The 25,719-nt window shown below is 52.2% G+C and overlaps 1 protein-coding gene and 1 long non-coding RNA gene across 2 annotated transcripts; one reads left to right on the top strand and one right to left on the bottom strand.

Annotated features, from left to right (window-relative positions):
* The first annotated feature begins 310 nt into the window (after positions 1-310).
* On the top strand, positions 311-14,512 carry LOC144602933 (neuromedin-U receptor 2-like). The gene is made up of 6 exons (XM_078416056.1): positions 311-496; positions 1,283-1,343; positions 1,593-1,803; positions 4,001-4,101; positions 6,486-7,348; positions 14,333-14,512. Exons 1-6 carry the CDS (start codon positions 311-313, stop codon positions 14,510-14,512), a joined length of 1,602 nt encoding a protein of 533 aa, XP_078272182.1.
* Positions 14,513-23,297: 8,785 nt separating this feature from the next.
* Positions 23,298-25,048, bottom strand: LOC144602755 (uncharacterized). Its single transcript, XR_013548498.1, has 3 exons — positions 24,786-25,048; positions 24,407-24,454; positions 23,298-23,687 (listed from the first exon to the last, which is right to left on the bottom strand). It is a non-coding gene; the product is annotated as an uncharacterized LOC144602755 (long non-coding RNA).
* Between the last annotated feature and the right edge of the window lie 671 nt (positions 25,049-25,719).

The following is a 25,719-nucleotide window of genomic DNA, read 5'->3' as shown; positions in this document are numbered from 1 at the left end:
CGGTGGAAGAGCATTTTGGAGGTTGTGACCATAACTCCATAAGTTTTAAGATAGTTTTAAATCGGGAAATGACTGCATGTGGTGGTGGGGTTGGTGGGGGGGGGGGGGGGAGGGGGGCTTAATATATTGGTGCAAAAAAGTTTACGTTCGTTAGGCAGGAACCAGGGAGGGTAGATTTGGAGCAGTTGTTATTGGGTACGTCCATGCCTGAAAAGTGGGAGTTGTTTAAAGGCCAGCTGATCAAAGTGCAGGATCCGCATGTTCCAGTAGGGAGGGTTGTGATAAGAACGTCAGAGAAAGGGAATCGTGAATGGCCAAGGAGGCTGCAAATGTGGTCAGGAGGAAAACGGAAGCGTGTGTCATGTGCAATAGGTTGGCTTCTGATAGAATTAATGAGGAGTGCAAAGCGAGCAGGAAAGAACTCAAGTGGGTGTTGAGAAGGGCCAGAAGCGGTGATGAATTGTCATTGGCGAATCGGATGAAGGAAAATCACAAGGCAAGATGAGTGTTTTTCATCTGTATTCACCGTGGAGAAGGACGGAGGATAGCGAGATCAGTGTGGAGAATATCATTGTACAAGGGCAGTTTGTGGAGAAGGTGGCGCTGAGGCTCTTGAGGAACAAGTCCCCAGGGCCTAATGGAATCTGTACAAGATTATGAATGAATGGATAATATATTGTCACCTGTGAGAAGTCACAGTGACATTCGTTGCTGGCATACCCACGGTATGCAAATAGTCGCCACATCAGGGCGCTGACAAAGTTACAGATTATACACAGTAACAGCCCCAGGTCCCCACGCGGGCTCTGACCTCGCCGACTACGCCGGTGGCGGGCTGCGGCCCGCGGGGGCTCCGGACTCGGCTATTCTGCAGCTCGCCAGGAGGCATTATTGAAGGAGGCAAGAGAGGGGATTGCAGGGAATTTGACGAGGAACTTTATTTCTTCCCAGCTACACGTGAGATCTCGGGGGCTGGACTGAGGGCAGTGTTGTTCCTTTGCATAAGAAGGAAAATAGTTAGAATCAGCTAATTATGGGCCGGTGAGCCTCATAACAGTGGCAGGAAAACTATTGGAAAGAACTCTTCACCTTACGTAATCCTCAATTTCGGAGGAGAATGGCCGAATTAGGAATAGCCAGCACGGCTTTGTACACGGCAGGTCATGTCTTACTAATTACTTCGAGTGCTTTTTTGAGGAGATGCGAAAGAGATTGATGGAGGTAGGATGCTTGACGTATGCATGGATTTTACTATAGCTTTTGATAAGGTTCCACATGGCAGGTTGATCCGACAGAAATGTCGGAGGGTGATATGTTGGATCTGAAGGCTGGTGTGGTTAAAGGTGAGGAGCAAGGAGATTCTACCCCTGTTCCGTCTGGGGAGAGTGGGAGCAAGAATGGGACTGTGGGGACAGCGGAGCGGAGAGTGAGGGATCCAGCTATGACAGAAGGCACAAAAAGACGTCCACTGAAGAATGAGGACATCTCTAATGTGCTAGAATGGAAAGTCTCATCTTGGTACAAATTTGGGGGAGACGGAAGAATAGCTTCTTTGCAACACGTAGTGTGGCAGCCAGTGTAATCCGGATTAGTGTCGGAGGAGGTAGGTTTACAGCAGACATCAGTCCATAGGCTGTACCCTGTGATGGAGACGGAGAGACCAAGAAATGGGAGAGGTGTCCGAGATGGTCCAGGTGAATCTACGGGCAGGGTGGAAATTGCTGATGACCTTCACGAAGTCTACGAGTTCTGCACGGGTGCAGGGGGCGGCCCCGATGCAGCCGTGGATGTAGGGGAGAAAGAGTTGGAGGGATATGGCCAGTGTACGCCTGAAACAAGGACTGATCGGCATAACTAACAAACGGGCAGGCACAGCTGGAGTTCATACGAGTGCCCGGAGCTACAAGTTTAAATAGGGGACAGTGACAGAAGTCGAAAGGGAAGTTGATGAGAGTGCGAACAAGTTCCACCGGCGAAGGGGGGTATTTGTGGAAATTGGGTCTCTGGTGCAGGATGAAACGGGGGGGGGGTGGCTTGGGACCTTCTTATTGGGGGGGGGTGGAGGTGCAGAGGTAGCGGGCATCCATGGGGCAGATGAGCTAATGGGGGCCTAGAATATGTAAGCAAGTAAAGTGTTGTAAGGCGTGTGGCACGTCTCGGATGTAGGTGTGAAGGCTCTGGACGAGGCGGCATAGGATGGAATCGAGGTTTGTGGAGATGAGGTTAGTGGGTCTGGAGCAGGCATAGACCATGGGCCTGCCAGGGCAGTCCTGTTTGTGGAGGAGATAGAAGCGGGCAGTACGGGACTGGGGAGCGTTACGTTTAGACACTGTGGAGGGCGTTCGCCAGAGGGTAGGGGATAAGAAACACTATGGGAGATGAAGGCCTGTTGTTCCTCTGTGAGGGCACTGGTATTGGGATAGGTATGAAGAAATGTCCGAGTGCTGGCGCCTGGCCTCAGCACGGTAAAGAGTTTGTGCATGTGTGCGTGTGTGCGTGTGTGTGTGTGTGTGTGTGTGTGTGTGTGTGTGTGTGTGTGTGCGTGTGTGCGTGTGCGTGTGGCAGTGTGTGTGTGTGTGTGTGTGTGTGTGTTTGTGCGTGTGTGTGTGTGTGCGTGTGTGTGTGTGCGTGTGGCAGTGTGTGTGTGTGTGTATGTGTGTGTGTGTGTGTGTGTGTGTGTGTGTATGTGTGTGTGCGTGTGTGTGCGTGTGTGTATGTGTACGTGTGCCTGTGTGTGTGTGTGTGGGGGGGTGGGTGTGGGTGTATGTATCTATGTATAAAAATACATGTATTTTGCAGCACATACCTTCAAGGAGAGGACCACTGTGGGCTCCGCCTTTCCCTGATCATCCTTGTTTGCTTTGATTTAGTCTTTTCCATATCTTTCATCATTTGTTTGATCTACCTTTTCATTTCTCTCATTTCCCTCTCCCCTGACTCTCTGTCTGAAGAAGGGTCTCGACCCAAATCGTCACCTATACCTTTCCTCCAAAGATGCTGCCTGGCCCACTACTACTCCAGCTATGTGTGCCTATCTTTTGTATGTATATGTATATGTACGTGAATATCCATTTGTATTTACACACCTATCTACATACAGGCCATCGTGAGGCTGTTTTGCACAAGATTCCAGAAAACGAGGACTCCTGTGTCTCTAAATGTCGCTGTCCACTTGATTCTTCTCTCATATCAACTTGGATCATTGTTTTAATTATTTAGACGTTCTTTTAGGAAGGAGATGAGGACGAATTTCTTTAGTCAGAGAGTGGTGAATCTGTGCCACAGAAGGATGTGGAAGCGAAAACAGTTGATATATTCAAGGCAGAGATAGATAGATTATTGATTAGTACGGGTGTCAGATGTTATGGGGAGAAGGAAGGGGAATTGGGTTAGGAGGGAGAGATAGATCAGCCATGATTGAATGGCGGAGTTGACGATGGGCTAATTCTGCTCCTATCATTAATGACCTTATGATCTTATGATTTTGAAAATAGAGAGGCAATCTCGATGCACGAGAGAGAAAGGTTTCTAATGTCCCTGATTCTGCGGATCTATTGTCATACTATACGATACGATAGAACTTTATTCATGGCTGGAATACAATTGGCCTGCCAACAGTCATAACACCCAACAAGGTACACGAAAACTTGGAATTATAATTGAATTAAAAACGAAAAAGTGAAAGGTTAAAAAAAAGACAATATACATGTCTATAGGTTTCTGCAAGGTCCTCGCACGCGTCTGCAAAAATAGATCCGCAAATCGAGATATTTTTTTTGCATAACAAGAGGAGAATTCTGTCAGATTATGAAACGTGTATTTCTAATTAAAATTCTCTCCCCTGCTTCATTTCGGCGGAAAATATTGCGCACTATCTTAATTAGTAGTGTAATCGTTTAAGTAACTGCCACTAATCCCAGTCATTTTACGCTGCTAATGAGTGACTAGATTTCTCCCGGGTATAAACTGCGACCTTTAAAAACGGGCTATTCCCCGATAGCACTGACTGGAAAGGCGGCGTCTCTGCTAGTATGAAACAGCCGGTAATAATTCAGATAGAAAACATCTACTATCCGATCCTTGCCATCATCGGCGTTCCCGGTAAGCCGCTGTTAACCTTTTCGTTGTGTCGGCTGTGTTGTTCCGTGGAAGTGTGCTCGTAATTGTCTGTTTGATTTAGTATTGGCAGTCAAATTCTCACCGACATGTAACGAGCGAAAATAACGTCCATCGTGTTTCATTTAGAGATACAGCGTGGAAACAGGCCCTCAGGCCCACCGGGTACGCGCCGATAAACGACCACCCGTGGACACGTTCTGTCCGAGATATTCGGGACAATTTACCGAAGCCAATTAATCTACAAACCCGCACGTCATTGGAAAGTTGGAAGAAACTGGAGGAACCGGAGTAGACCAACGTGGTCACAGGCAGAACGTTCCAACTCCGTACAGACAGACCCCGTAGTTTGGACCGACCTGGGGTCATCAGCGCGGTAAGGCAACTACTTTACCGCTGCGCCACCGTGCCGCCCGGTACAATGATAGGGATCAATTAATCTGAAGACCCAATGGGCAGCGGTGGAGTTGTTGCCTCACTGCGCCAGAGACCCGTGTTCGATCCTGACTGCGGGTGCTTGTCTATACGGAGTTTATACGTTCTCCACGTGACCGGCTTGGGATTTTGCCCGATGCTCCGGTTTACCCCGACATTCCAAAGACGTACAGGTTTCCAGGTTAATTTGGCTTGGACACGTTGGAGGCAGGAAGCATGTTCCCAATGTCGGGGGAGTCCAGAACCAGGGGGCACAGTTTAAGAATAAGGGGTAGGCCATTTAGAAAAGGGATGAGGAAAAATCTTTTCAGTCAAAGAGTTGTAAATCTGTGGAACTCTCTGCCTCAGAAGGCAGTGGAGGCCAATTCTCTGAATGCATTCAAGAGAGAGCTAGATAGAGTTCTGAAGGATAGCGGAGTCAGGGGGTACGGGGAGAAGGCAGGAACAGAGTACTGACTAAGAATGATCAGCCATGATCACATTGAATGGCGGTGCTGGCTCGAAGGGCCGAAGGGCCGAATGGCCTCGTCCTGCACCTGTTGTCTATTGTCTAGTGTCTATTGTCTATTGGCTTCGGTAAAGATTGTAAATTGCCACCACTGAGTGTTGGGTAGTGCTACTGTGCTACTGTGCGGGGATCGCTGGTCGTCGCGGACTCGATGGTTCCCCGTGCTGAACATCCAAACTGCATTAAACCACACCTCCGTAATGGGACTGGAATGGCAGGTCCAGGGCATTGGACTGGAATGGCAGGTCTCCAGTCATGCGTCTATGCGAAGTGTTGATGGGAATGGATTGGCGAAATTGGACATTCATGGGATTCTTGAAGGCTGTAGTGGAACGTAGAAGGATAAGGTCATTCCACTTTCTTTCTGCCGTAGATATCCCGCCGCGCTCCTCAAACAATATGCGGCTGACTACGGATAATTCACGGGGGTTGTTGCTCCAACACTGAATTGGTTCTGTCCGTAGAAGCCGTGACTCTCCAAGTGTTCCGCACGTTCACTTATTCCAACTATGTGAACAAACCCGGAATAGACACAAAGTGCTGGACCAACTCAGCGGGACAGGCAGCATCCTTGGATAGAGGGAATCGGTGATGTCCCGGGCCAAGACACTTCCTCAGTCTGAGGAGGTGTATCGACCCGAGGTGCTATGCATTCCTCCTATCCAGGGATTCTGCCTGTATAGTTTCTGTAGCTGCCTGTACAGTTGGTTTCCTCCGAGTGCTCGCATTTTCTCCGACATCTCAAAAACGTGCGGGTTTGTAGGTTAATTGGTCTCTGTAAAATTGTCCATAGTGCTTGGGAAGTGGATGCGAAAGTGGGATAACATAGAACTAGTGTGAGCGGCTGATCGATAGGCGCCGTGCATTCGGTGGGCCCACGGACCTGTTTCAATCCCGTATCCTTCAACCAATCAAGATGTGGAGAGATATAGAATGAAAGATATGCAAAAAGTAAAGACGATAAAAGAAACAGCGCCTTTGTTAGCTGTTTGTTGACTGAGGATTCGTTCAAACAAATGGCATGTTTCCTTTTACTTTTTTACTTTATTGCATACATTTTTTGCATATCTTTCTTTCATTTGTTCTATATCTCTACATCACTGTCTATATCTCTCGTTTCCGTTCGCCCCTGACTCACAGTCTGAAGAAGGGTCTCGACACGAAACGTCACTTGTCTCTTTTCTCCAGAGATGCTGGCTGTCACGCTGAGTTACTCCGCTTTTTGTTTCTATCGTCAGGTTTGTAACTTAAACAATTTCTGTCAATTGTCCCGAGTTATAATATAAAACTAGTGTGAACGTGTGACCGTTGGTCGGCGTGGTCTCGGTCTTTATTTGCAAGCTCTATCTTTAAACTAATCTAAATGAAACTTCCTCCAAGACCAGTGCCGGCTGCTAAAGTCATTTTAATTTCGTCTTTCCTACAGCAAACCTGTTTGCAATCGTCATTCTCTCCCGGGGAAAGTGTGGTCTCTCCAAATGCATCACCCTCTACCTGGTATCCATGGCCGTGAGTGATTTAATGGTTCTGATCTTCGAGGTAATTCTCTACGAGATTAAAGATGGCTATTTCCCCTATTCATTCCTCAACTTAACTCCCGTTTGCAGCGTCAACCTGACCTTGCTTTTTATGTCCATTGATTGCTCTGTCTGGCTAACGGTGACTTTCACCTTCGATCGATTTGTTGCTATTTGTTGTCAAAAGTTACGAGGAAAATATTGCACTGAGAAAACCGCGGCTTTGGTGATAGCAGTGGTGTGTTCCCTGAGTGTTATTGAAAATATCCCAATGTATTTTGTCTACGCACCACGAGAAATAATAGACAACGTGGCTTGGTCCTGTGGAGTAACCCCAGACTTCTACACCTCGCCGTTACTGGTAGCATTTTGGTGGTTCGAAACCATCTTAACCCCATTTACACCATTTTTACTGATCATGCTTCTAAACGCCCTGACTATCAGACACATTATACATGCCAACAGAGTGAGGAGCGGTCTCCGAGCGAACAAGAAGGACGAGAGCGGCGCGGATCAAGAGGTGGAGAACAGAAGGAAGTCCATCATTCTATTGCTGGCCGTATCCGGCAGCTTCATACTACTGTGGATGGTAATATTCGTGTGCTTCATCAGTGTACACTTCATAGACGTTCAGTTTTTAGCAACAGCTTACGACGACCCATTTACCATTGCAGAGCAGTCCGGATACATGCTGAGGTGTCTGAGTGCTTGCACCAACACGTTTATTTACGCGGTGTCACAGACGAAATTCAGGGAAGAATTAAAAAACCTGGTTAGGAGTCCATGCGGGTTCTTGTCTAATTCAGTAAACCACATTTAATGTCTCTGTGAAGCCATAATTCATTTCAAAGTGACGTTGTCTTCGTGATATTTTATTACATCCTGTTTTCTCAACCTCCTCCCTTTTCACCAGCTGGTCAAGGTCTTGTCGTAATTTCTGATCCCATCTCCACTGTCTGGGACAACACGTAGTTTAATGTCCTTGTGTAATGGAATAAGGAGCTGGTAGTTGAATCTTGTATTCAGCATTGTTGCCAATAAATGTTTCTGTGAATTCGCTTTGTACACCTTTGTACAGGTGAGAACCCTTCATTTCAAAAACCCACCTCCATCTTTTTGCCCATCTACACTAATCTCAGTTTCCCAATTTAATGGGGCACAAAATTAACCGGCGATAGGGTTGTAAATTAATAAAGCAGGAAAACAGACCCTTCTACTAACTGGTCCATGCAGCCAAATATACTCCATCTAAGATAGTGCCATTTGCCTCCGTTTGACCCATATTCTCCTAAACCTTTCCTATCCATGTAATGGTCCAAATGTCTATTTGATGCCCCACAGTAGCTACCGCAACCAATTCCTCCGGCCCCTCATTCCACGCTCTCATCATTCCCTGTGTAAACAGTAGCCCGTCATGTTCCCATTACATCCTCTCTCTCTCTCACCTTAAGCTAATGTCCTCTAGTTTTGAATCACAGACCATGTGAAAAGACTTTGTGCATTCACCCTACCTCGACCCCTCGTGATTTTGCATAGCTCCATAACATCACCCCTCAACCTCTTTCACCAATTATCATTGAGAAGTGGTGGGTAGTTTGTTTCCGCTTTCTTGAACCGCTGTATACACTGTTTGGATACATCCACGACTTTGTTAGGGAGCGAGTTCCATGATTGTAGTGACGGTATAAATAAATTAATACTCTCAATTTGTATTCACTGTGGAGAAGCGCATCGCAGTTATGGAATGTGGACAGGGATCGGTGAAACTTGAACCATGCAATCTATAATGGACAATTGATTAGATTTTTCTGCAGAGTAAATTTAGTTTAGAGATACCGCCAGATAGTCCAGATACTCCATTGATAGAAATAAATCATGGAGTAATTCATCGGGACAGGCAGCATCTCCGGATAGAAGGAGTGGGTACCGTTTCAAGTCGAAATACTTCTTCACCCATTCCATCTCTCCAGAGATGCTACCGGTCCCGCTGAGTTACCCCAGCTTTTTGTGTCTATCTTCGGTTTAAACCAGCATCTTCAGTTACTTTCTACATACTCCATCTAAGGTAGTCCCATTTGCCTACGTTTGGCCCATATAGTCTTAAACCTTGCCGATTAATGTAATGGTCCAAATGTCTACATAATGACATTTACTTAATGACAGGTTCCCATTACATTATTTCTCCCAAACAAATATCCTCTAGGTTTTGAATCTCAGACGCTGGGAAAAGACTTTGTGCATTCATTCTATCTTGCCCCTCCTGGTTTTATAAACGTCCGTCACATCACATCACGAGATTGATCCCTTGGATGGCGGGACTGTCATATGAGGAAAGATTGAAAAGACTAGGCTTGTATTCACTGGAGTTTAGAAGGTGAGAGGGAATTTTATAAAAACATATAACATTATAAAAGCACTGGACAAGCTAGATGCAGGAAAAATGTTCCCAATTATAGGCGAGTCCAGAACCAGGGGCCACAGTCTTAGAATAAAGGGCAGGCCATTTAAAACTGTGAGAAGGAACTTTTTCACCCAGAGAGTTGTGAATTTGTGGAATTCTCTGCCACAGAGGGCACTGGAAGCCAAATCACTGGATGGATTTAAGAAATAGTTAGATAGAGCTCTCGGGGCTAGTGCAATCAAGGGCTTTGGGGAGAAGGCAGGCACTGAATATTAATTGTGGACGATCAGCCATGATCACAATGAATGCTGGCTCGAAGGGCCGAATGGCCTCCTCCTGCACCTATTTTCTATGTCCCCCTCAGCCTTCTGCACCCATTCCCATTGAGAGGTTGATGTGTAGCATTTGTCCGCTTTCTTGAACGGCTGTGGACATCCAGATTTAGGACACATTTACGACGCAGATAGGTTTCCAGGATTCCTGGTATTAATAAAATAGTTCTTTCAATCTGTATTCACTCCGGAGAAGGGCGTGGAGAGAGTGGCGGTGAAACGTGGAACGAGTCCTCAACAATGGACAGGTGATTGGCTCTTTTAGCAGAGTAAATTTAGTTTAGAGATACCACGTGGCAATAGGCCCTTCGGCCACACGTCCATTAGCTCTATATTATCCAAATTACTCTTCCACTCCCTGCAAATTTACGGCAATTTTACAGAGGCGAATTAACCCGCATCGTCTTGGGCTTGTGGGACGAAACCCGAGCACCCGTTCTAAAACCAAGCGGTCACAGGGAGAACATGCAAACTCCACACAAGCAGCACCTGAGGACAGAATCTAACCCGGGCCTTGGCAGCAGCTCTACCAACTACGCCACTGCATCACCCTTAAATGTGGATAAATCCCCAGGCACGCCTGAGTTACCCCATATTGCAAAGGGGGGAGAGGCATCGCCGAATATTATTGGGGGCCTGACAGACATCTATGTTGGCCACTAGTGGTACGGCACAGGACCGCACGGTGGCGCAGCTGGTAGGGTTGCTTACAGCGGCGAAGTCCAGGGTTTGATACTGACCATGGTTGCCGTCTGTACGGAGTTTGTATGTCCTCCCTGTAACAGCATGAATTTTCTCAGGGTGCTCCGGTTTTCTCCCACACTCCTAATACGTGCAGGTTTGGAGGTTAATTGGCTTCGGTAATGTTGTAAATTGTCCCGAGTGTGTGTAGAATAGTGTTAATGTGCAGCGACCGCTGGTCGGCGCGGACTCGATGGGCCGAAGGGCCTGTTTCCGCTCTGTATCTCTAAACTAAACGAAATACTGGTAAAGTTCCGCATGCCGGGAAGAGAGTAAATGAAATTTCTTTATTCAGGAAGAGCAGCAGACCAGAGGCAGGTCATTACAGAGCGTGAATCTAACATCAGTGGAACGTCGTCCCTATTAAACGTTCTGAGGCAAACAATTAATTAACATTTGGAAAACTAGTGACTAACCGAACATGGAGACTATGGCGTCGTTGGGGTAGAAGATACAGCTTTGCTTATAGTGTCATAAAGTCAACGAGTCACAGCGTGGAAACAGGCCCTTCGGCCCAACTTGCCCACACCGGCCAAGATGTCCCAGCTACATTAATCCCACCTGCTTACGTTTGGTCCATATCCCTCCAAACCTGTCCAATCCATGTATTTGTCAAACTGTTTCTTAAACGTAGGGATAGTCCCAGCCTCAACTACCTCCCCAGGCTCCTCGTTCATGTACCCTTTTGTGTGAAAAACTTACCCCTCAGATTCCTATTAAATCTTTTACCCTTCACCTTGAACCTATGTCCCCTGGTCCTCGATTCTTCTACTCTGGGCAAGAGATTGTATGCATCCACTTGACTTATTCTTCTCATTATTTTATACACATCTGATTGAGTTGTCCAAAGTGATAATAAAACGAATTAATGAGTGCATACATTTACATGGACATCAGACAAGGTCTAACAGGGGAGGGAAATGTACATAGTACAGTGTAAACTATATAATAAACGGATAAAAAGTACAGTGTGTGTATATATACACATACACATATACAAATACATGTTCACATACCTGTCTATATATTCAGATAGATGAATAAGGGCTAAAAGCAGGCAAGTGGGACTAGTGTAGATGGGACATATTGGTCGCTGTGGGAAAGTTGGGCCAAACTGCCAGTTTCCACGCTATGTGATTCTAAGACACCTTGACTCTCGTTGTCTTTCATTGGAAACCTGTGAACAAAAGTGTAGAACGAGAGTGGTGCATTCAAGCACTGCTTATTACGAGAGATTCGTATATATTGGCATCGTGTTCAGCACAAATATGGTGGCCCAAAGGGCTTGTTTCTGCGGAGAAAGGAACCGCAGATGCTGGTTTATACCAAAGACTGACACAAAAACTGCAGTAACAGCAGGTCAGTGTAACAAAATGTACACAGAATGCAGGGATCGGATCCACGAATGTAGGAAGCACATGGTGAAGGGCACACATAACTATTTATTAAAGCAAACACAAGAACAACACAGAAAAGCTATGAACTATCAATAAAGTAACAATACAAAATAACAGGTCCCACGCCTCGCTGGGTATTCGAGTCTCCTGTCTGCACTAGCTATACTCCTTTATGCCATAATGGCGTGAGCTATCGAGTCAGAGTCATAGAGTGGTGCAGTGTGGAAACAGGCCCTTCGGCCCAACTTGCCCACAACGTCTAACATGTGCCAGCTACATTAGTCCCACCTGACTGAGTTTGGTCCATATCCCTCCAAACGTGTCCTATCCATAGTTTTGTGTCCTATCAGGCAGCAAGGTTGTCCACAATGTATCTGGAATAGCAAAGCTATGTCAAAGTGACCTTGCAGGTGTCCGCGTGGTCTACAGCCCCTTTGGTTTAGCCTAAGCATTCTTCGAAAACTCTATGAACTCGAAGCGACATACACAGTGATTTAAAGGGCCTTATGGGGTAATGCAGGGAGGAATTGGAATATAACTCCATGGAATGCGACAGTAGCATCTACAAGGTGTTGAAGGTGGCATGTCAGCCTTGGAGCGCAGGATGATGAGGGGTGGTCTTATAGAGGTGTACAAGATCATGAGAAGAATAGATCGGGAATACGCACAGAGTCTCTTGCCCATAGGGGAATTAAATACCAGAGGACATAGGTTTAACATGATGGGGGGGGGGGGGGGTTGGGGGGGGGGCTTGATTACATAGAACCTGAGGGGTACCTTTCTTCGCACAAATGGTGGTGGGTGTATGGAACGAGCTGCCGGAGGTGGTAGTTGAGGCAGGTAGTATCACAATGCTTAAGAAACATATAGGCAGGCACATGGATAGGACAGGTTGAGAGGGATATGGGCCAAATGCAGGCAGGTGGGACCAGTGCAGATAGGACATGTTGTCTCCACGTTGCATGACTATGAGATGATTAGCAACACGAGCTGCAGCATGGAACATAAGATATGGTGCAACATGTAAATGTAAAAATGTAAAAAACCTTTATTGTCACTACACAAAGTACAGCGAAATTAAAGCAGTCCAGATGATGCAATCACACGCAGCAGACAGTACAAAGGATAAACCTTTATCATAAAAAACATCATAAAAAACTGAGTTTGAAGAAGGGGCTCGACCAGAAAAGTCACGCATTACTTCTATCCAGAGATGCTGCCTGTTCTGCAGAGTTCCCCCAACATTTTGTGTCTATCTTCGGTGTATACCAGCATCCGCAGTTCCTTCCAACACATTCATAAAACACTTAGTTCGCAACTGGATTTGAGTGTACAGTTCTGGTCATCAAATCGCAGAAAGTACCTGACTGCAAATTGAAGGGTGTATAGATGATTCAACGGCGTATGTGATGGAACATATGGATCAGGAGGAGAGACTAAATATGATTAGATACCTGAAGATGCTGAGGCGGAATCAGGTCGATCTTCGCAACATTTTCATGGGTGTTGATGGTGTTACACTGGATAATGATAATAATAAGGTTACAGTCGCAATATTAATTCACCATCCGAACCAAGTCGTTTGTCGTGTTTAATTTTGACTTTCGTCAAGGACGCGCTTTATTTCGAGTTATTTAAGTCACCTGCCGAACATCTTTACGCAGTCCGCCTTGGCCTACTTGAACTCCCGGTTGCCAAACACTTTAACTTCCCCTCCCATTCCCATGCTGACCATTCTGTCCGGGGCCTCCTCCACTGTCACAGTGAGGACAAATGCAAATTGGAGGAACAGCACCTTATATTGTGCTTGGGAAGCTTACAGCCCTGCGGTATGAATACACAGTTCTCCAAAACTTCAAGTAACCCTGACAACCCCTCGATCTCCGCCCCTACCCCACCCAAATCGTCAAACTAGTTTCACAGTTGTCCTATTGAGTTGCACGGTTTGTATCCACTCGTTTATCAACTTCACCACAGCCAACAATCGACCATTGTGGGCTCCAACGATCTCCGCAAATATCGCTTCTGTGAAGACGGCGGCCAACTCTTGGAGAATAATTTCAAGTGGCGCAATGGTAGAGTTGCTGCGTTACATCGCCAGGGACCCGGGTTTGATCCCGACTAAAGGCGCTGTCTATACGGAGTTTGTACGTTCTCCCCATGACCGCTGGGTTTTCTCCGAGATCTTCGGTTTCCTGCCACATTCCAAGGACGTACATTGTTGTCGGTTAATTGTCTTTGTACAAATGTACATTGTTCCTAATGTGTAGGGCTGGCATTAATGTGCGGGGATCGCTGGTCGGTGCGGACTCCGTGGGCCAAAGGCCCTGTTTCCCCGCTTTATCTCCAAACTAAATGAAAACGCTGCGTTTGTCTCAATTCACACCCAGTAACCAGGGCTCCAGAGAAAGATCACTCCTCGCACTGGTTCAATCCGACGTTCGAACAAAGCGTGGCCTCACTCTGTAGAAGGCAATCCCTACAGAAATGTAACTTCCCACTTCCAAAAATACAATATTTACCGAAACCAATTAACCTACAATCCTGTGGATCTTTGCAGTGCGGGAGGAAAACAGGACACCCGGAAAAATCCCACGCCGTCACGGGGAGAACGTACAAACTCCGTACAGACGGCACCGAGGTCGGGATTGAACCCGGGTCTCTGGCGCCACTGTGTCGATAGACATGTACACAATTATGAAAAGGGTAGATGAAATAAATACTGGAAGCGATAAACAGAGGCCCTTGCGGTGCAAGTCCATAGCTCCATGTAAGTGGCAACACAAGCAGATACAGTGATAAAAAGGTGTGTAGTGCGCGTGCCTTCATCGGTGGGGACATTGAATATAAGAGTCATGTTGTAGCTTTATAGCATTCTGCGTCAGACATCGGGGTCGCCGGGCGCTCCCGGCCTATCGCGATTCCGGCAGATTTCCCGACAGCGGTGCAGTCCCGCGGCCGGTCACCGGTTGACGAGTCGCATCCCGCTTGGCGGCGGCTGCGCGGTGTTCGTTGCCACCCGGAGACCAGGCGGCTGTGGGCCCGTGGAATCAGAGAAGACGTGACTTGCTTTAACTGATGGTGGAGAGGAGAGCGATGCCGCTGTGGTGCAGAGTTTCCTGTGAACCGCCAATGACTGAAGCACTGGCGGGCGGCGCTGCGCCTGAACGGCAGCGGGAGCTGATGCCAACGTGTGGAGACAGTTCCTTCTGGCAAGAGGGGAAGGGCGGGTTGCAGGGTGTGCAGCCGGGGGGAGTGAGGGATGAACACAGGGAGACACTGCGGGATACAGCGGTCCGAGTGAACTGCGGCGTGCGGATGGATTGTGGGATGCGAGAGTTTGGGGTGAGCGGGGCATTGCGGAATACAGTGGTGGGAGTGGGTGCGGGTTCTGTGCGGGGTGCGGCGGGAGTGCCGGTGTGTAGGGGAGTGTGGGATGGAAAAGGAGTGTGTGGTGCGGGGGGAGGTCAGGGTTGTGCGGGAGTGTGGGTTCTGGGGCTGTGCGGGGTGGGGTGGCGCGCGGACGCGTGGTGGGTGGTGATAAGCCAGTGGGAACGTGCAGAGGTCGGTGCGGGGCCTTGCGGGGTCGGGGAGGTGCGGGGTGAGGGGAGTGCGGCCTCTGTGGGACTGATGGGTCGGGGGAGTTGGGCCGCGCCGGGTATCTCGGACATTTACCCGGTGAGTCGCTGCCTTTCGGGGGATGCTTCTGAAGGTGCCCGACACTTGCCACAAGAACGGACGGAGGGCACCGGACCCCCGCACCCCCCTCACCCCACACCCCATTCCTCCGTGAATGGCCAGGACGTGAATCCTGGAATTCTCTGCCCCATGTCAAGGTGGAGGCGTCAGGTCACAGTCAAGGCGGAGATTAACGGTTCGTTAGACTGAAGCGATCGCGGAGTAGGAGCAGAGCGGATAGAGGCTGAGGCCAAGGTTGGATCAGCCACATTGTTACTGAACGGATGGCAGCTCGTTGTGATGTTAATAGAGTCCATGGATTAACAGCCGCCTGAGTTTTATTCCGGGAGAGATGTAGACTGGAGCGGGTGGGGCGACGGGAGGGGCCTGTGTGGGAGCAGTTGTCCAGATGCTGCTGTCAATGGGCTAGCGGGGGGTAGTGGGGGCGGGGAGTGCGTGGTGGGGGTGGGGGAGAGGGGAGTGGGGAGGGGGGAGTGGGGAGTGGGTAGTGGGGGCGGGGAGTGCGCGGTGGGCGGTGGGGGGAGTGGGGAGGGGGTTGTGGGGGAGGGGGAGTCGCGGCGAGGGGAAGGACGAGGAGGAAGTGAGTGCTCGATGGTCCCGGTACTCAATGAGCCGCGGACGCGCCCTCACCACCCGGACGCCCTGACAGCGCTGCCCGGCTGCGATGGCGATGGTTCGGCGCCGTGGACGGGACTGCTCGGGGAAGGACAGGCGGGTGAAGAGGGACCGGTCGTGCTTGGCCACGCGTCTGGGGAGCTGTGTGCGGGAGACACGGAGAGAGTGTCCCACACACCGGATCCCACTCTTTGCCTTCTGCCATTCGGCCAATCTTCTATCCATTCCAGTACCGTCCCAGTAACAGCGTCGGCTCCCATGTTGTTGAGAAGCTTTGCCCGCGAAGCAAAGGGCAGCGAATGAGACGGCAGTTGCTGGAATGCCCAACACAAACAGAAGACAGGAAAACACCAGCGGGTCAGGCTACATTTGTCACCAGTTCTGATGAGGGAATTATCCAACCCGTTGATTTACACATTACACCTCCCCAGGTGCTGCCCGACCCGCTGAGTTCTTCCAGCGCTCCGTGTTTAGCTGCTGCATCTTGCTGCATATCTGGTGCAGTACCAGCCGCGCCCACCCGTGGCAGCAACCTCCGGCATCGCGCCCTCCTCAGCATCAGCCCTGTCAAGGCCGAGAGATTTCCCACCGCTCTCTCCGCTTTGTCCCAACATCCCCGTTACATTCTTCACCGCCCTGTCTACTGTGGTCTAGCATTCATAGTCCGTTAGGCTACAGGTCCTGTATCCGAGGCCCCTCTGTTCCTCAACACCCCCAGGGCCCCTACCTTCATTTGACCTCACTTTGCACTCTTTAGTATTAAATTCCATTTCCATTCATGTGCCCAAGTTACTCGCCAATAGTTACATTTCTCCACTCTGAGACTATCCTCAATAGAACTGTTTATCGCGTCATCTGCCACTTTACTAATATCACCTTCTCTTCATCGAAGTTGTTCGTGTACATAAGTAGCGCCGTGGGCCGCACGTAACTAACTACATGTAGGTGGGGATTAAGGACCATATAATACTAGTGAGACTTCCTTCCTCCAGACCCAAGGTGGCACAGTGGCGCAGCGGGAAGAGCTGCTGCCTCACAGAGCCAACGATTCAGGTTCAATCCTGACCTCGGGTACTGTCTGTGTGGAGTGTGCACGTTCTCTCAATGAGTGAATGAATGAATGAATGAATGAATGAATGAATAAATGAATGAATGAATGAATGAATACTTTATTGTCACATGTGACAAGTCAGAGTGATAGTCTTTGTTTTGCATACCCAAGGTATGCAAAGAGTCGTCTCATAAAGGGCGTAGACAAAGTTACAAAGTATCCCACGCCGAGTCCTCCTTTTCTTTCCCTCCCCACAGGGCCTCTCCCACAAGCCGGGTCCCTTGTTCTCTCCCCCCCCCCTCTCGCCGGTTCCCCCACGCCGGGTCCTCCATTGCTCTGATCGCATGTGTTTCTCCGGGTGGTCGAACCTCCTACCGCAACCCAAAGATATGCAGGTTTGCAGGTTAATCTGCACTCCATATGTTGCTCCTCGTTTGCAGGGAATGGTCGACGAAGTTGTAACATTGAACGAGTGCGAGCGGGTGATCGATGGTCGTTGTGGTCTCAGTGGGTGGAAGAGCCTGTTTCCATTCTGTATCTCTCTTTACAAACAAACCCCAGGTCCTCTCGTAATGAAGGTCAATATTTCACACGCCCCGAGTGCCCACTGTACCCGCCTGTGGGTTTCATGTGACTTGTGCACAAGGACATCCAGGTCCCTCTGAATATCAACACCGTACAATCTCTCGCCGTTTAACAAGATGCGCGGGTTCTCTGTTTCTCTCGACACACAGCAGGGCTTTTGTGTCCACCGCGTTCATGTTGGCCGTTCAGCGCCCATCTACACTAGCGTGATTATCAGCAATTAAAGTGCACATTTGGGTACATTTAGAATGTGGGGGAGTCTTTGCCTCCAACAAAGCGCGTTCCGGATCACAACACCCAATGTCGATCTGAGCACTTTTACACCCCTTATGCCTCACCTTTAAACTGATGCCCTCTCGTATTACATATCTCGGTTCTGGGTTGAGGTGTCTCGCCAACTATCAACAGCCATGTTATTCTGTACTTTTACAGCACGGAACCAGCTGAACACAGTGGGTTTTGACCCGAAACATCGCCCATTCGTCCTCTCCAGAGATGCTGCCTGCCCCGCTGAGTCACTCCAGCACTTTGTGGTTTTTTTTAAAACATGCAAGACAAGAACAGTGCAAACCATCTTGCCCATTCTCGGCGGGCACAGATATTGATTAGAATTGTATTGGGTCGTGTTCACAATTACCATTATACCCGGCACCCGTGCCACTCATGTGCCCCCCGGGCGTTATCCCTTCCCTCATTTGAGGGGCGTCTCCACCACACTCTGCCCCCCAATGTCCAGCAGCGGAGGGACCCGAGTCGGTCGTTCGACCCCACAGAGCCTTGGCGTTGGCTCCACCAAGATTCAGTGGGTCCCTCAGCACGTACTCCTGCAGTCTGCAGCGGGCCAGTCGGCAACATTCCCCGACGGACAGCTCGCTCCGCTGGGAGGTCAACAAAGCTCGGGCAGACCAAAGAGCGTCTTTCACCGAGTTAATGAGCTTCCAGCGGCATTTCACGTCCGTCTCTCAACGTGTCCTTGGGAACAGCCCGTAAATCACAGTCTTATATGACGGAGCTGTTTGGAATAAACCGGGACAGGGATCCTTGCAAACTTCTCCAGACCCTCTTTGTAAATCCACACTTTGCGAAGAGGTGGGCAACCGTCTCCCGTCTATAGCAGCCGTCCCGAGGGCAGCGAGCGCTGGTAGTGAGGTTCCGACGGTGCAGGAACGATCTGATATTTAACTTTTTTTAAATTTAAAAATACTTTATTCGAAAACAAAAACAAACATACAAAGTGCATCTCGATAAAATCAATACCTGCCCGTATTGGCAGTTTACAAACAAACATTTATTAAATTAAAATTCCACCAACTTTGTCAATAATACATTCGACTCCAGCGGCGACCATCAAATGTGGTTTTATAAAACTGCCACAGGACTTCCCAACCCTGATAATCAAAGCCGCAACCGACGTAGGGAAACGGACCATGTAGGGAAACGGACCCGACCTTGTGTACGCGGAGGGGGTCCCGTGTGCGAGGGGGCGCGCTCCGTGTTCGTGAGTCCCGGGTGGCTGCTCGTGTACGGGCGCCGGATCCTGGATTGGCGAGGTTTCGTGTATCGGGGAGACTGGAGGTTGTGGCCGGGCCGGGGCTCCGGAGTCGCGGGCTCCCTGTACCCGACCCACCCCCGCCCCCGCCCCCACCCACCGCTCCCTACGCCCCGCTCCCCGACCCGCCTCCACCGCCCGCTCCCCGCCCCCTCTCCCCGCCCCCCGCCCCGCTCCCCGCTTCCCGCGTCCCGCCCCCGCCCCGCTCCCCCTTCCCCGCTCCCCCCTCCCCGCACCCCGCCCCCGTGTGGGCTTTGCTTCCTTATCTAGGAGGGTGGTCCCTATCTGCCTTTTGGTGGGCGAGCGGCTCGGTGTTGGATGATGGGGACTTCGTGTCGGGGGAGGGGCGCGTGCGTCCCGTGACTGGGGATGGAGAGTTGGGGAGGGTTTAGTGTCTGGGGCGATGCCCCGGGGGTTTGGTGTCTCCGGGTCAACTCTACCCCGACCCAGTCTTCATCTCCATCTGGCCTGGAGTCTCAGACAGGGCGGTTCCTTGTCGGGGGCCGGGGCTCCGTATGTGAGACAGAGAGACGGTGGGGAGTGTCCGTGTCGGGGCCTCTATGTCTGTGGGTCCGTGTCGGGGGCCGGGACCTCGTGTGTGAGAGGGAGAGACGGTGGTGAGTGTCCGTGTCGGGTCCTCCATGTCTGTGGGCCCGTGTGGGGGGCCGGGACCTCGTGTGTGAGAGGGAGAGACGGTGGGGAGTGCCCGTGTCGGGGCCTCTATGTCTGTGGGTCCGTGTCAGCGAAGTGAAGGGGGTGGGGGAGCTGTATCCACAGCGGAGACTCTAGGAGATGGATCTGTGTCCGGGGTGCTGGGCTCGGTGAGAGGGCGGCGGGTGGGGTGTTCGTGTCGGGGTCTCCGTGCCCTGTGGCGGCGGCTCCGCGTTCGGGGAAGGAGGGGGTGGTCGAGGCCGGTACGGGGGGCTCCGTGTCCGGGTGAAGGGGAGGGTGGGCTCACCATTAGGGAGACGGGCGCTGTGGGTGACCGGGGTGGGAGCGCTTCCTGCGCGGGGTGAGCGGGAATGGGCTCCGTGTCGGGGGAGCGAGGGTTCGGTGTCGGGGAGGAGGCGCGGGACGTGGCCGGTGAATTGGGTTTGGTGGTGGAGAGACAGGCGGGATGTTGGCGATCGGGGGACGGCCCAGGAGGGGCTGTTCGTGCACGGGGGCCGGGGCCGTGTGACGCCAGGTCCTGGCGGATGGGAGAGCAGCCGTGATTAGCTCTTTTAAACAAGAATAAAGACGCTTGGACAGGTACAGGGGTGGGATAGATTTAGAGGGATGTGGGCCAAAGGCGGGCAGGTGGGACGAGTGTAGATGGGGCATGTTGGGCGGCGTGGGCAAGTTGGGCCGAGGGGCCTGTTTCCACGCTGTGTGACTCGATGCCGCTCTAACAAGACACATAACTTAACCCTGTTATAATTAGACAGGGAAACGACAGACGGACCGGCGTTGTGGGGGTGGGGAGTGTACCGGGTGATGTGGGTCAGCTGGTAACTTGGGCAGGGCAGGGGCGGGGGGGAAATGAGTCCCGGTCAGTGCGAACATATACGCTCTGAGAGGAGCAGTAAGGGGCGGCCACACGCGGTGAATGGAGGGGAAGAAACATAGAAAATAGGTGCAGGAGGAGGCCATTTGGCCCTTCGAACCAGCACCGCCCTTCATTGTGATCATGGCTGATGGTCTACAATCAATAACCCGTGCCTGCCTTCTCCCCATACCCCTTGATTCCACTGGCCCCCAGAGCTCTATCTAACTCTCATTTAAGTTCATCCACTGCCCTCTGTGGCAGAGAATTTCACAAATTCACAACTCTCTGGGTGAAAAGGTTTCTTCTCATCTCAGTTTTAAATGGCCTCCGCTTTATTCTTAGAATGCGTCCCCTGGTTCTGGACTTCCCAACATTGGGAACATTTTTCCTGCATCTAGCTTGTCCAGTCCTTTTATGATTTTATACGTCTCTTTAAGAACTTCTCTCATCCTTCTATACTCCAGTGAATACAACCCCAGTCTTTCCAATCTTTCCTAATATGACAGTCCCGCTATCCCAGGGATTAACCTCGTGAACCTACGCTGCACTGTCTCAATAGCAAGGACGACCTTCCTCAAATTAGGAGAACAAAACTGCACACAATACTCCAGATGTGGTCTCACCAGGGCCCTATACAACTGCAGAAGGACTTTGCTACTGTACTCAAATCCTTTCGTTATGAAGACCAACCTGCCATTAGCTTTCTTCACTGCCTGCTGTATCTGCACGCTTACTTTCAGTGACTGGTGTACAAGGACACCAAGGTCTCGTTGCACTTCCCCGTTACATAACCTGACGCAATTGAGATAATAATCTGCCTCCTTATTTTTGCCGCCAAAGTGGATAACCTCACATTTATCCACATTATACTGCATTTGCCACGCATCTGCCCACTCACTCAACCGGTCCAGGTCACCCTGCAACCTCCTAACATCCTCTTCGCAGTTCACACTGCCACCCAGCATTGTGTCATCCGCAAACCTGCCAGTGTTAAATCTAATTCCATCATCCAAATCATTAATATATGTTGTAGATTGTCCCGGGGAGTATTGGGGAACGGGGAGATCTCGGGGTACTCCATGAAGCTGCAGCGTAGATCGACAAGACGGTCCTGTCCCTGACCCTGACACACACGGTGCTCATTCGCCCTCATCGGCCGCGGCCAGGGAACCAGGAGCCGGGAGACCGCTGGGAATGTGAGCGAATCACAGAGAGTGCTGGAGGAACTCCGCGGGTCAGGCAGCGTCTGTGGAGGGAATGGACCGGCGAGGTTCCGGGTGGGTTCAGTCTGAGGAAGGGAGGGGTGGGTGACGCTGAGAGAACCTGCCCCAGGGTCAAAGGCGGGCAACTGATCAGGGGAGCAGAGAAGCGGCGGCGCCGTTAAACTAGTCCGCCGTTGCCGAGTTCGCAGAAGACGTCACCGGCACTTAGTGTAGATTAATTTAGTTTATTGTTATCACCTGTACCGAGGTACAGTGAAAAGATCTGTTGTGCCGCGCTGTCCAGTGAGCGGAAACACTGTCCATGATTACAATCAAGCCGTCCACAGTGTACAGATACAGGGGACATGTATCATGTTAAATGCAGGATAAAGTGCGATTAAAGATGGTCCGAGGGTCTCCGATGAGGAAGATGTGAGGTTATGGCGGCTAATTGGTGATAGGATGGTTCAGTTGCCTGATAACAGCTGGGAAGAAACTGTGCCTGAATGTGGAGTGGCGCGTTTTCACACTTCTGTCCCTCTTGTCCGATGGGAGAGGGGAGAAGTGGGATTGGCCGGGCTGGTCCAGGACAAGTTGCTGGTGATGTTTACTGCTCAGTACTTGAAGTTTACAAACTCCGGCGCTGTCAATGTACACCGGGGTGTGTGGACCGCATCGCTTCCTGAAGTCGATCACTGTCTCCCAGACACGTTACAATCTCCCGCTCCGTTCTCCAGCGCTCCGGGTTCAGTAGTTTAGAGATACAGCGCGGAAACAGGCCCTTCGGCCCACCGAGTCCGCACCGACCAGCGATCCCCGCACATTAACACTATCCTACACACACTAGGGACAATTTACAATTTTACCAAGCCAATTAACCTGCAAACATGTACGTCTTTGGAGTGTGGGAGGAGACCGGCGATCCCGGAGAAAACCCACGCAGGTCACGGGGGAACCTACAAGCCCCGTACAGACAGCAGCCGTAGTCAGGATCGAGCCCGGGTCTCCGGCGCTGGGAGGCAGCAACTCTCCCGCTGCTCCACCGTCCGCGCTCTGCCCGGTCACGGATGTCCCGGCAACTTCCCCACCCCTCCCCCCACACAGCGTGTCCCACTGGGCCCACCTCCCAATGCCCGTGACCCCCACCCTCCCAATGCCCGTCACCCCCACCCTCCCAATGCCCGTGACCCCCCTCCCAATGCCCGTGACCCCCCACCCTCAGAATGGCCGTGAACCCCCACCATCCCAATGCCCGTGACCCCCACCTCCCAAGGCCCGTGACCCCCACCCTCCCAATGCCCGTGATCCCCCCACCCTCCCAATGCCCGTGACCCTCCCCCCATCACCACCACAAGCAGCCACGGACAGGCAGCTGGAGAACACACTGGACTTTATTGAACATTTATGTCGCGACAGTGAAGCAGAACACGCCCCCCAGCAAAGAATCACATTCCCTGATCACCCCCCCCCCAGCAATGTATCACATTCCCTGATCACCCCCCCCCAGCAATGTATCACATTCCCTGATCACCCCCCCCCCAGCAAAGAATCACATTCCCTGACCACCCCCCCCCCAGCAATGAATCCCATTCCCTGATCACCCCCCCCCACAGTCCACGGGTGGATGTGTCGCCTCAACGCCAGGAACCCCTCCCTCCCACTCCGCCCCCCGACCGGCACCGGGCCTCGGGTCAACCAGCGCTGCAAATCTCCAGCTGTGATTGCCACCAGATGTTGATCGGGACTGTTCCCCACTGAACCCCGTCATTGCAGGAACATTATGGGAAGCAGCAGCCCCCCCCCCCCCCCCCCAGTGCAGTCAGTAAATGAGCAGCGACCCAGAGAGACAAGCGCAAAGTCCAAATCACCAAACCAGCTGTGGATGCGCTCATTGCTCACCCATCACCCCACGATTACAGTCCCCGCCCCCCCCGCCCCCCAAAGCAGAAACCCCGCAAACTTGTCCCGCTCTCCACCGACGCTCCTGGACCGGCGGCGGGACACGGCGGCCCTGGGGGAGAGAGAGAGTTGGTTACAGAGCGACGCCAGCCCACCCGTGTAGCAGTAATACCGACCCCCGCCCCCCCACCGGGAATAAACACCCACTCCCCCAGCACCACAGGGCAGCCCAGCACAACAACAGGCCCTTCGGCCCACACTGTCTGTGCCGACCGTGCCGCCAAGACCAACTATCTGCCCGCGCGTCACCCCCCCCCCTCCGCTCCCCGCATCTCCACGCGTCCATCCAAAAGCCTCTTTAATGCCACTGCCGTGTCTGTGTCGCCCCCCACCCCCTCAATTATCAGCAATCCACCCACCCCCACCCCGGGAATAACAGCCCCCCCCGGAAACACCCACCCCCTCCCTTACGGGATATAATACACACACACACAAACCGCAGCCCATCCACCCACGGGATGTACAACCTCGCAACGGGGAATTAAACTCACCGCCCCCCGCCGGAATAACCCCCACCCCCAACGGTGATCATCCCCCACTCACCGGGAATTAAACTCACTGCCGCCCCCCCCCTCCAGTATAAACGCCGCCCCAAAGGGGGATTAAATCGTCCCCCCCCCCCCCGCCCCGGGTGTGGGGTGTGTGGGGCGGGTTGTGTGGGGTGTGGGGTGCGGGTTGTGTGGGGTGTGGGGTGCGGGTTGTGTGGGGCGGGTTGTGTGGGGTGTGGGTTGTGTGGGTGCGGGGTGTGCGGGTCGCCGGCCCGGTTCCTACCTCACGCTGGAGCAGAGGATGTTGATGAGTTTTCCCCGCGCTCCGAGGCTGCGGAGGGAAGGAGCGCCGTTACAAGTCTACTGGCAACGGCGTGGCTGCAGCGAGGCGCCGACGGCCGGACACGCGCACACGGCCACATGCGCGCACACGCGAGCGCGGGCACGAGCACGGGGGGCGGTGGCGGGGACGCGCACAGACGGCCACAGCGCAGAAACGTGCACAGATACGCAGGGACAGGCGGGCGCGCGCAGGGACGTACGGGCGCGCGCATGGACAGACGGGCGCGCGCAGGGACAGGCGGGCGCGCGCAGACAGACAGACACAGTAAGGATGTGTAAGACTGTGGACAGGGGCGGAGCTGGGGTCTGAGGGAACTTACTCTGGGTGGGACCGTAGACGCTCTTCCCCGCTGTAAAACACACACACAGTTAGTGACGCGGCCCCGCATCAGCCTGGTCTAAACACACACATTCAGCAGCTGCCCCGTCAGCTCCGGACACACTCACACAGCGGACACGGGCAGCGCTGTGACCGGCAAGCAAGAGTACGACAGGCCGCAGGTCAGGGCTGGGCCCGGCCCCGACACCGGGACACCGGCTCCCCGACAACACCGGACCACAGGGTGGGGGCGTTCGAGGTGAAGGGAGCGGGAAATGGACGGAAGGGAGGGCGAGGTGGAGAGAGGGACGAGGAGGTGTGGAGGGAGGGGGGGGGAGGGAGGGAGATGGAGGGGGAGGGAGAACGAGGGGAGGGAGATGGAGGGGGGGAGATGGAGGGGGAGGGAGAACGAGGGGAGGGAGGGGTGGAGGGAACAGGAGCTGTGGTCTGAGGGAACTTACTTACGGAGTGGAGGGTGGAGACGTGGAGGAGCAGGCGGGAGGGGGAGATGGTGGGGGAGGGGGAAAGTTGGGGGTGAGGGGAGGGGGAGATGGTTGGGAGGGGAGCGGGGGATGAAGTTGGGGGTCAAGCAGGGGGAGATCATGGGGAATGGGAGCAGCGGAAGTTGGGGGTGAGGCAGCAGGAGATGGGGTTGGAGGAGTGGGGGGCAGAGTGAGATTTACTCAGTGTTGTTGACGGGTCGGGCCACGGGGGTGGAGGTGCCCGGAGGATGATGCAGTCATGGGACGGGCGGCAGGTCACGTTGCCCCGGGCAGAGCTGCGCTTTGAGAGAGGAGGATCGGACGAATAATCCCCCCTCCCCCGGGGGCTGCGATGTGTCCGCTCTGCCCGAGTGGTTGGGGAGCAGAGACTCTCAGCCCGATGGATGTCCGGCCGGAGCTGCCAGGCAGAGAACCAGCGGCCCAGAGCCGGCA

The sequence above is a fragment of the Rhinoraja longicauda genome, chromosome 19 (assembly GCF_053455715.1).
Source record: "Rhinoraja longicauda isolate Sanriku21f chromosome 19, sRhiLon1.1, whole genome shotgun sequence".
NCBI lineage: Eukaryota > Metazoa > Chordata > Chondrichthyes > Rajiformes > Arhynchobatidae > Rhinoraja > Rhinoraja longicauda.
Note: the sequence above shows the minus strand (reverse complement) of the source record. Positions and strands in the feature narration are given on the sequence as shown.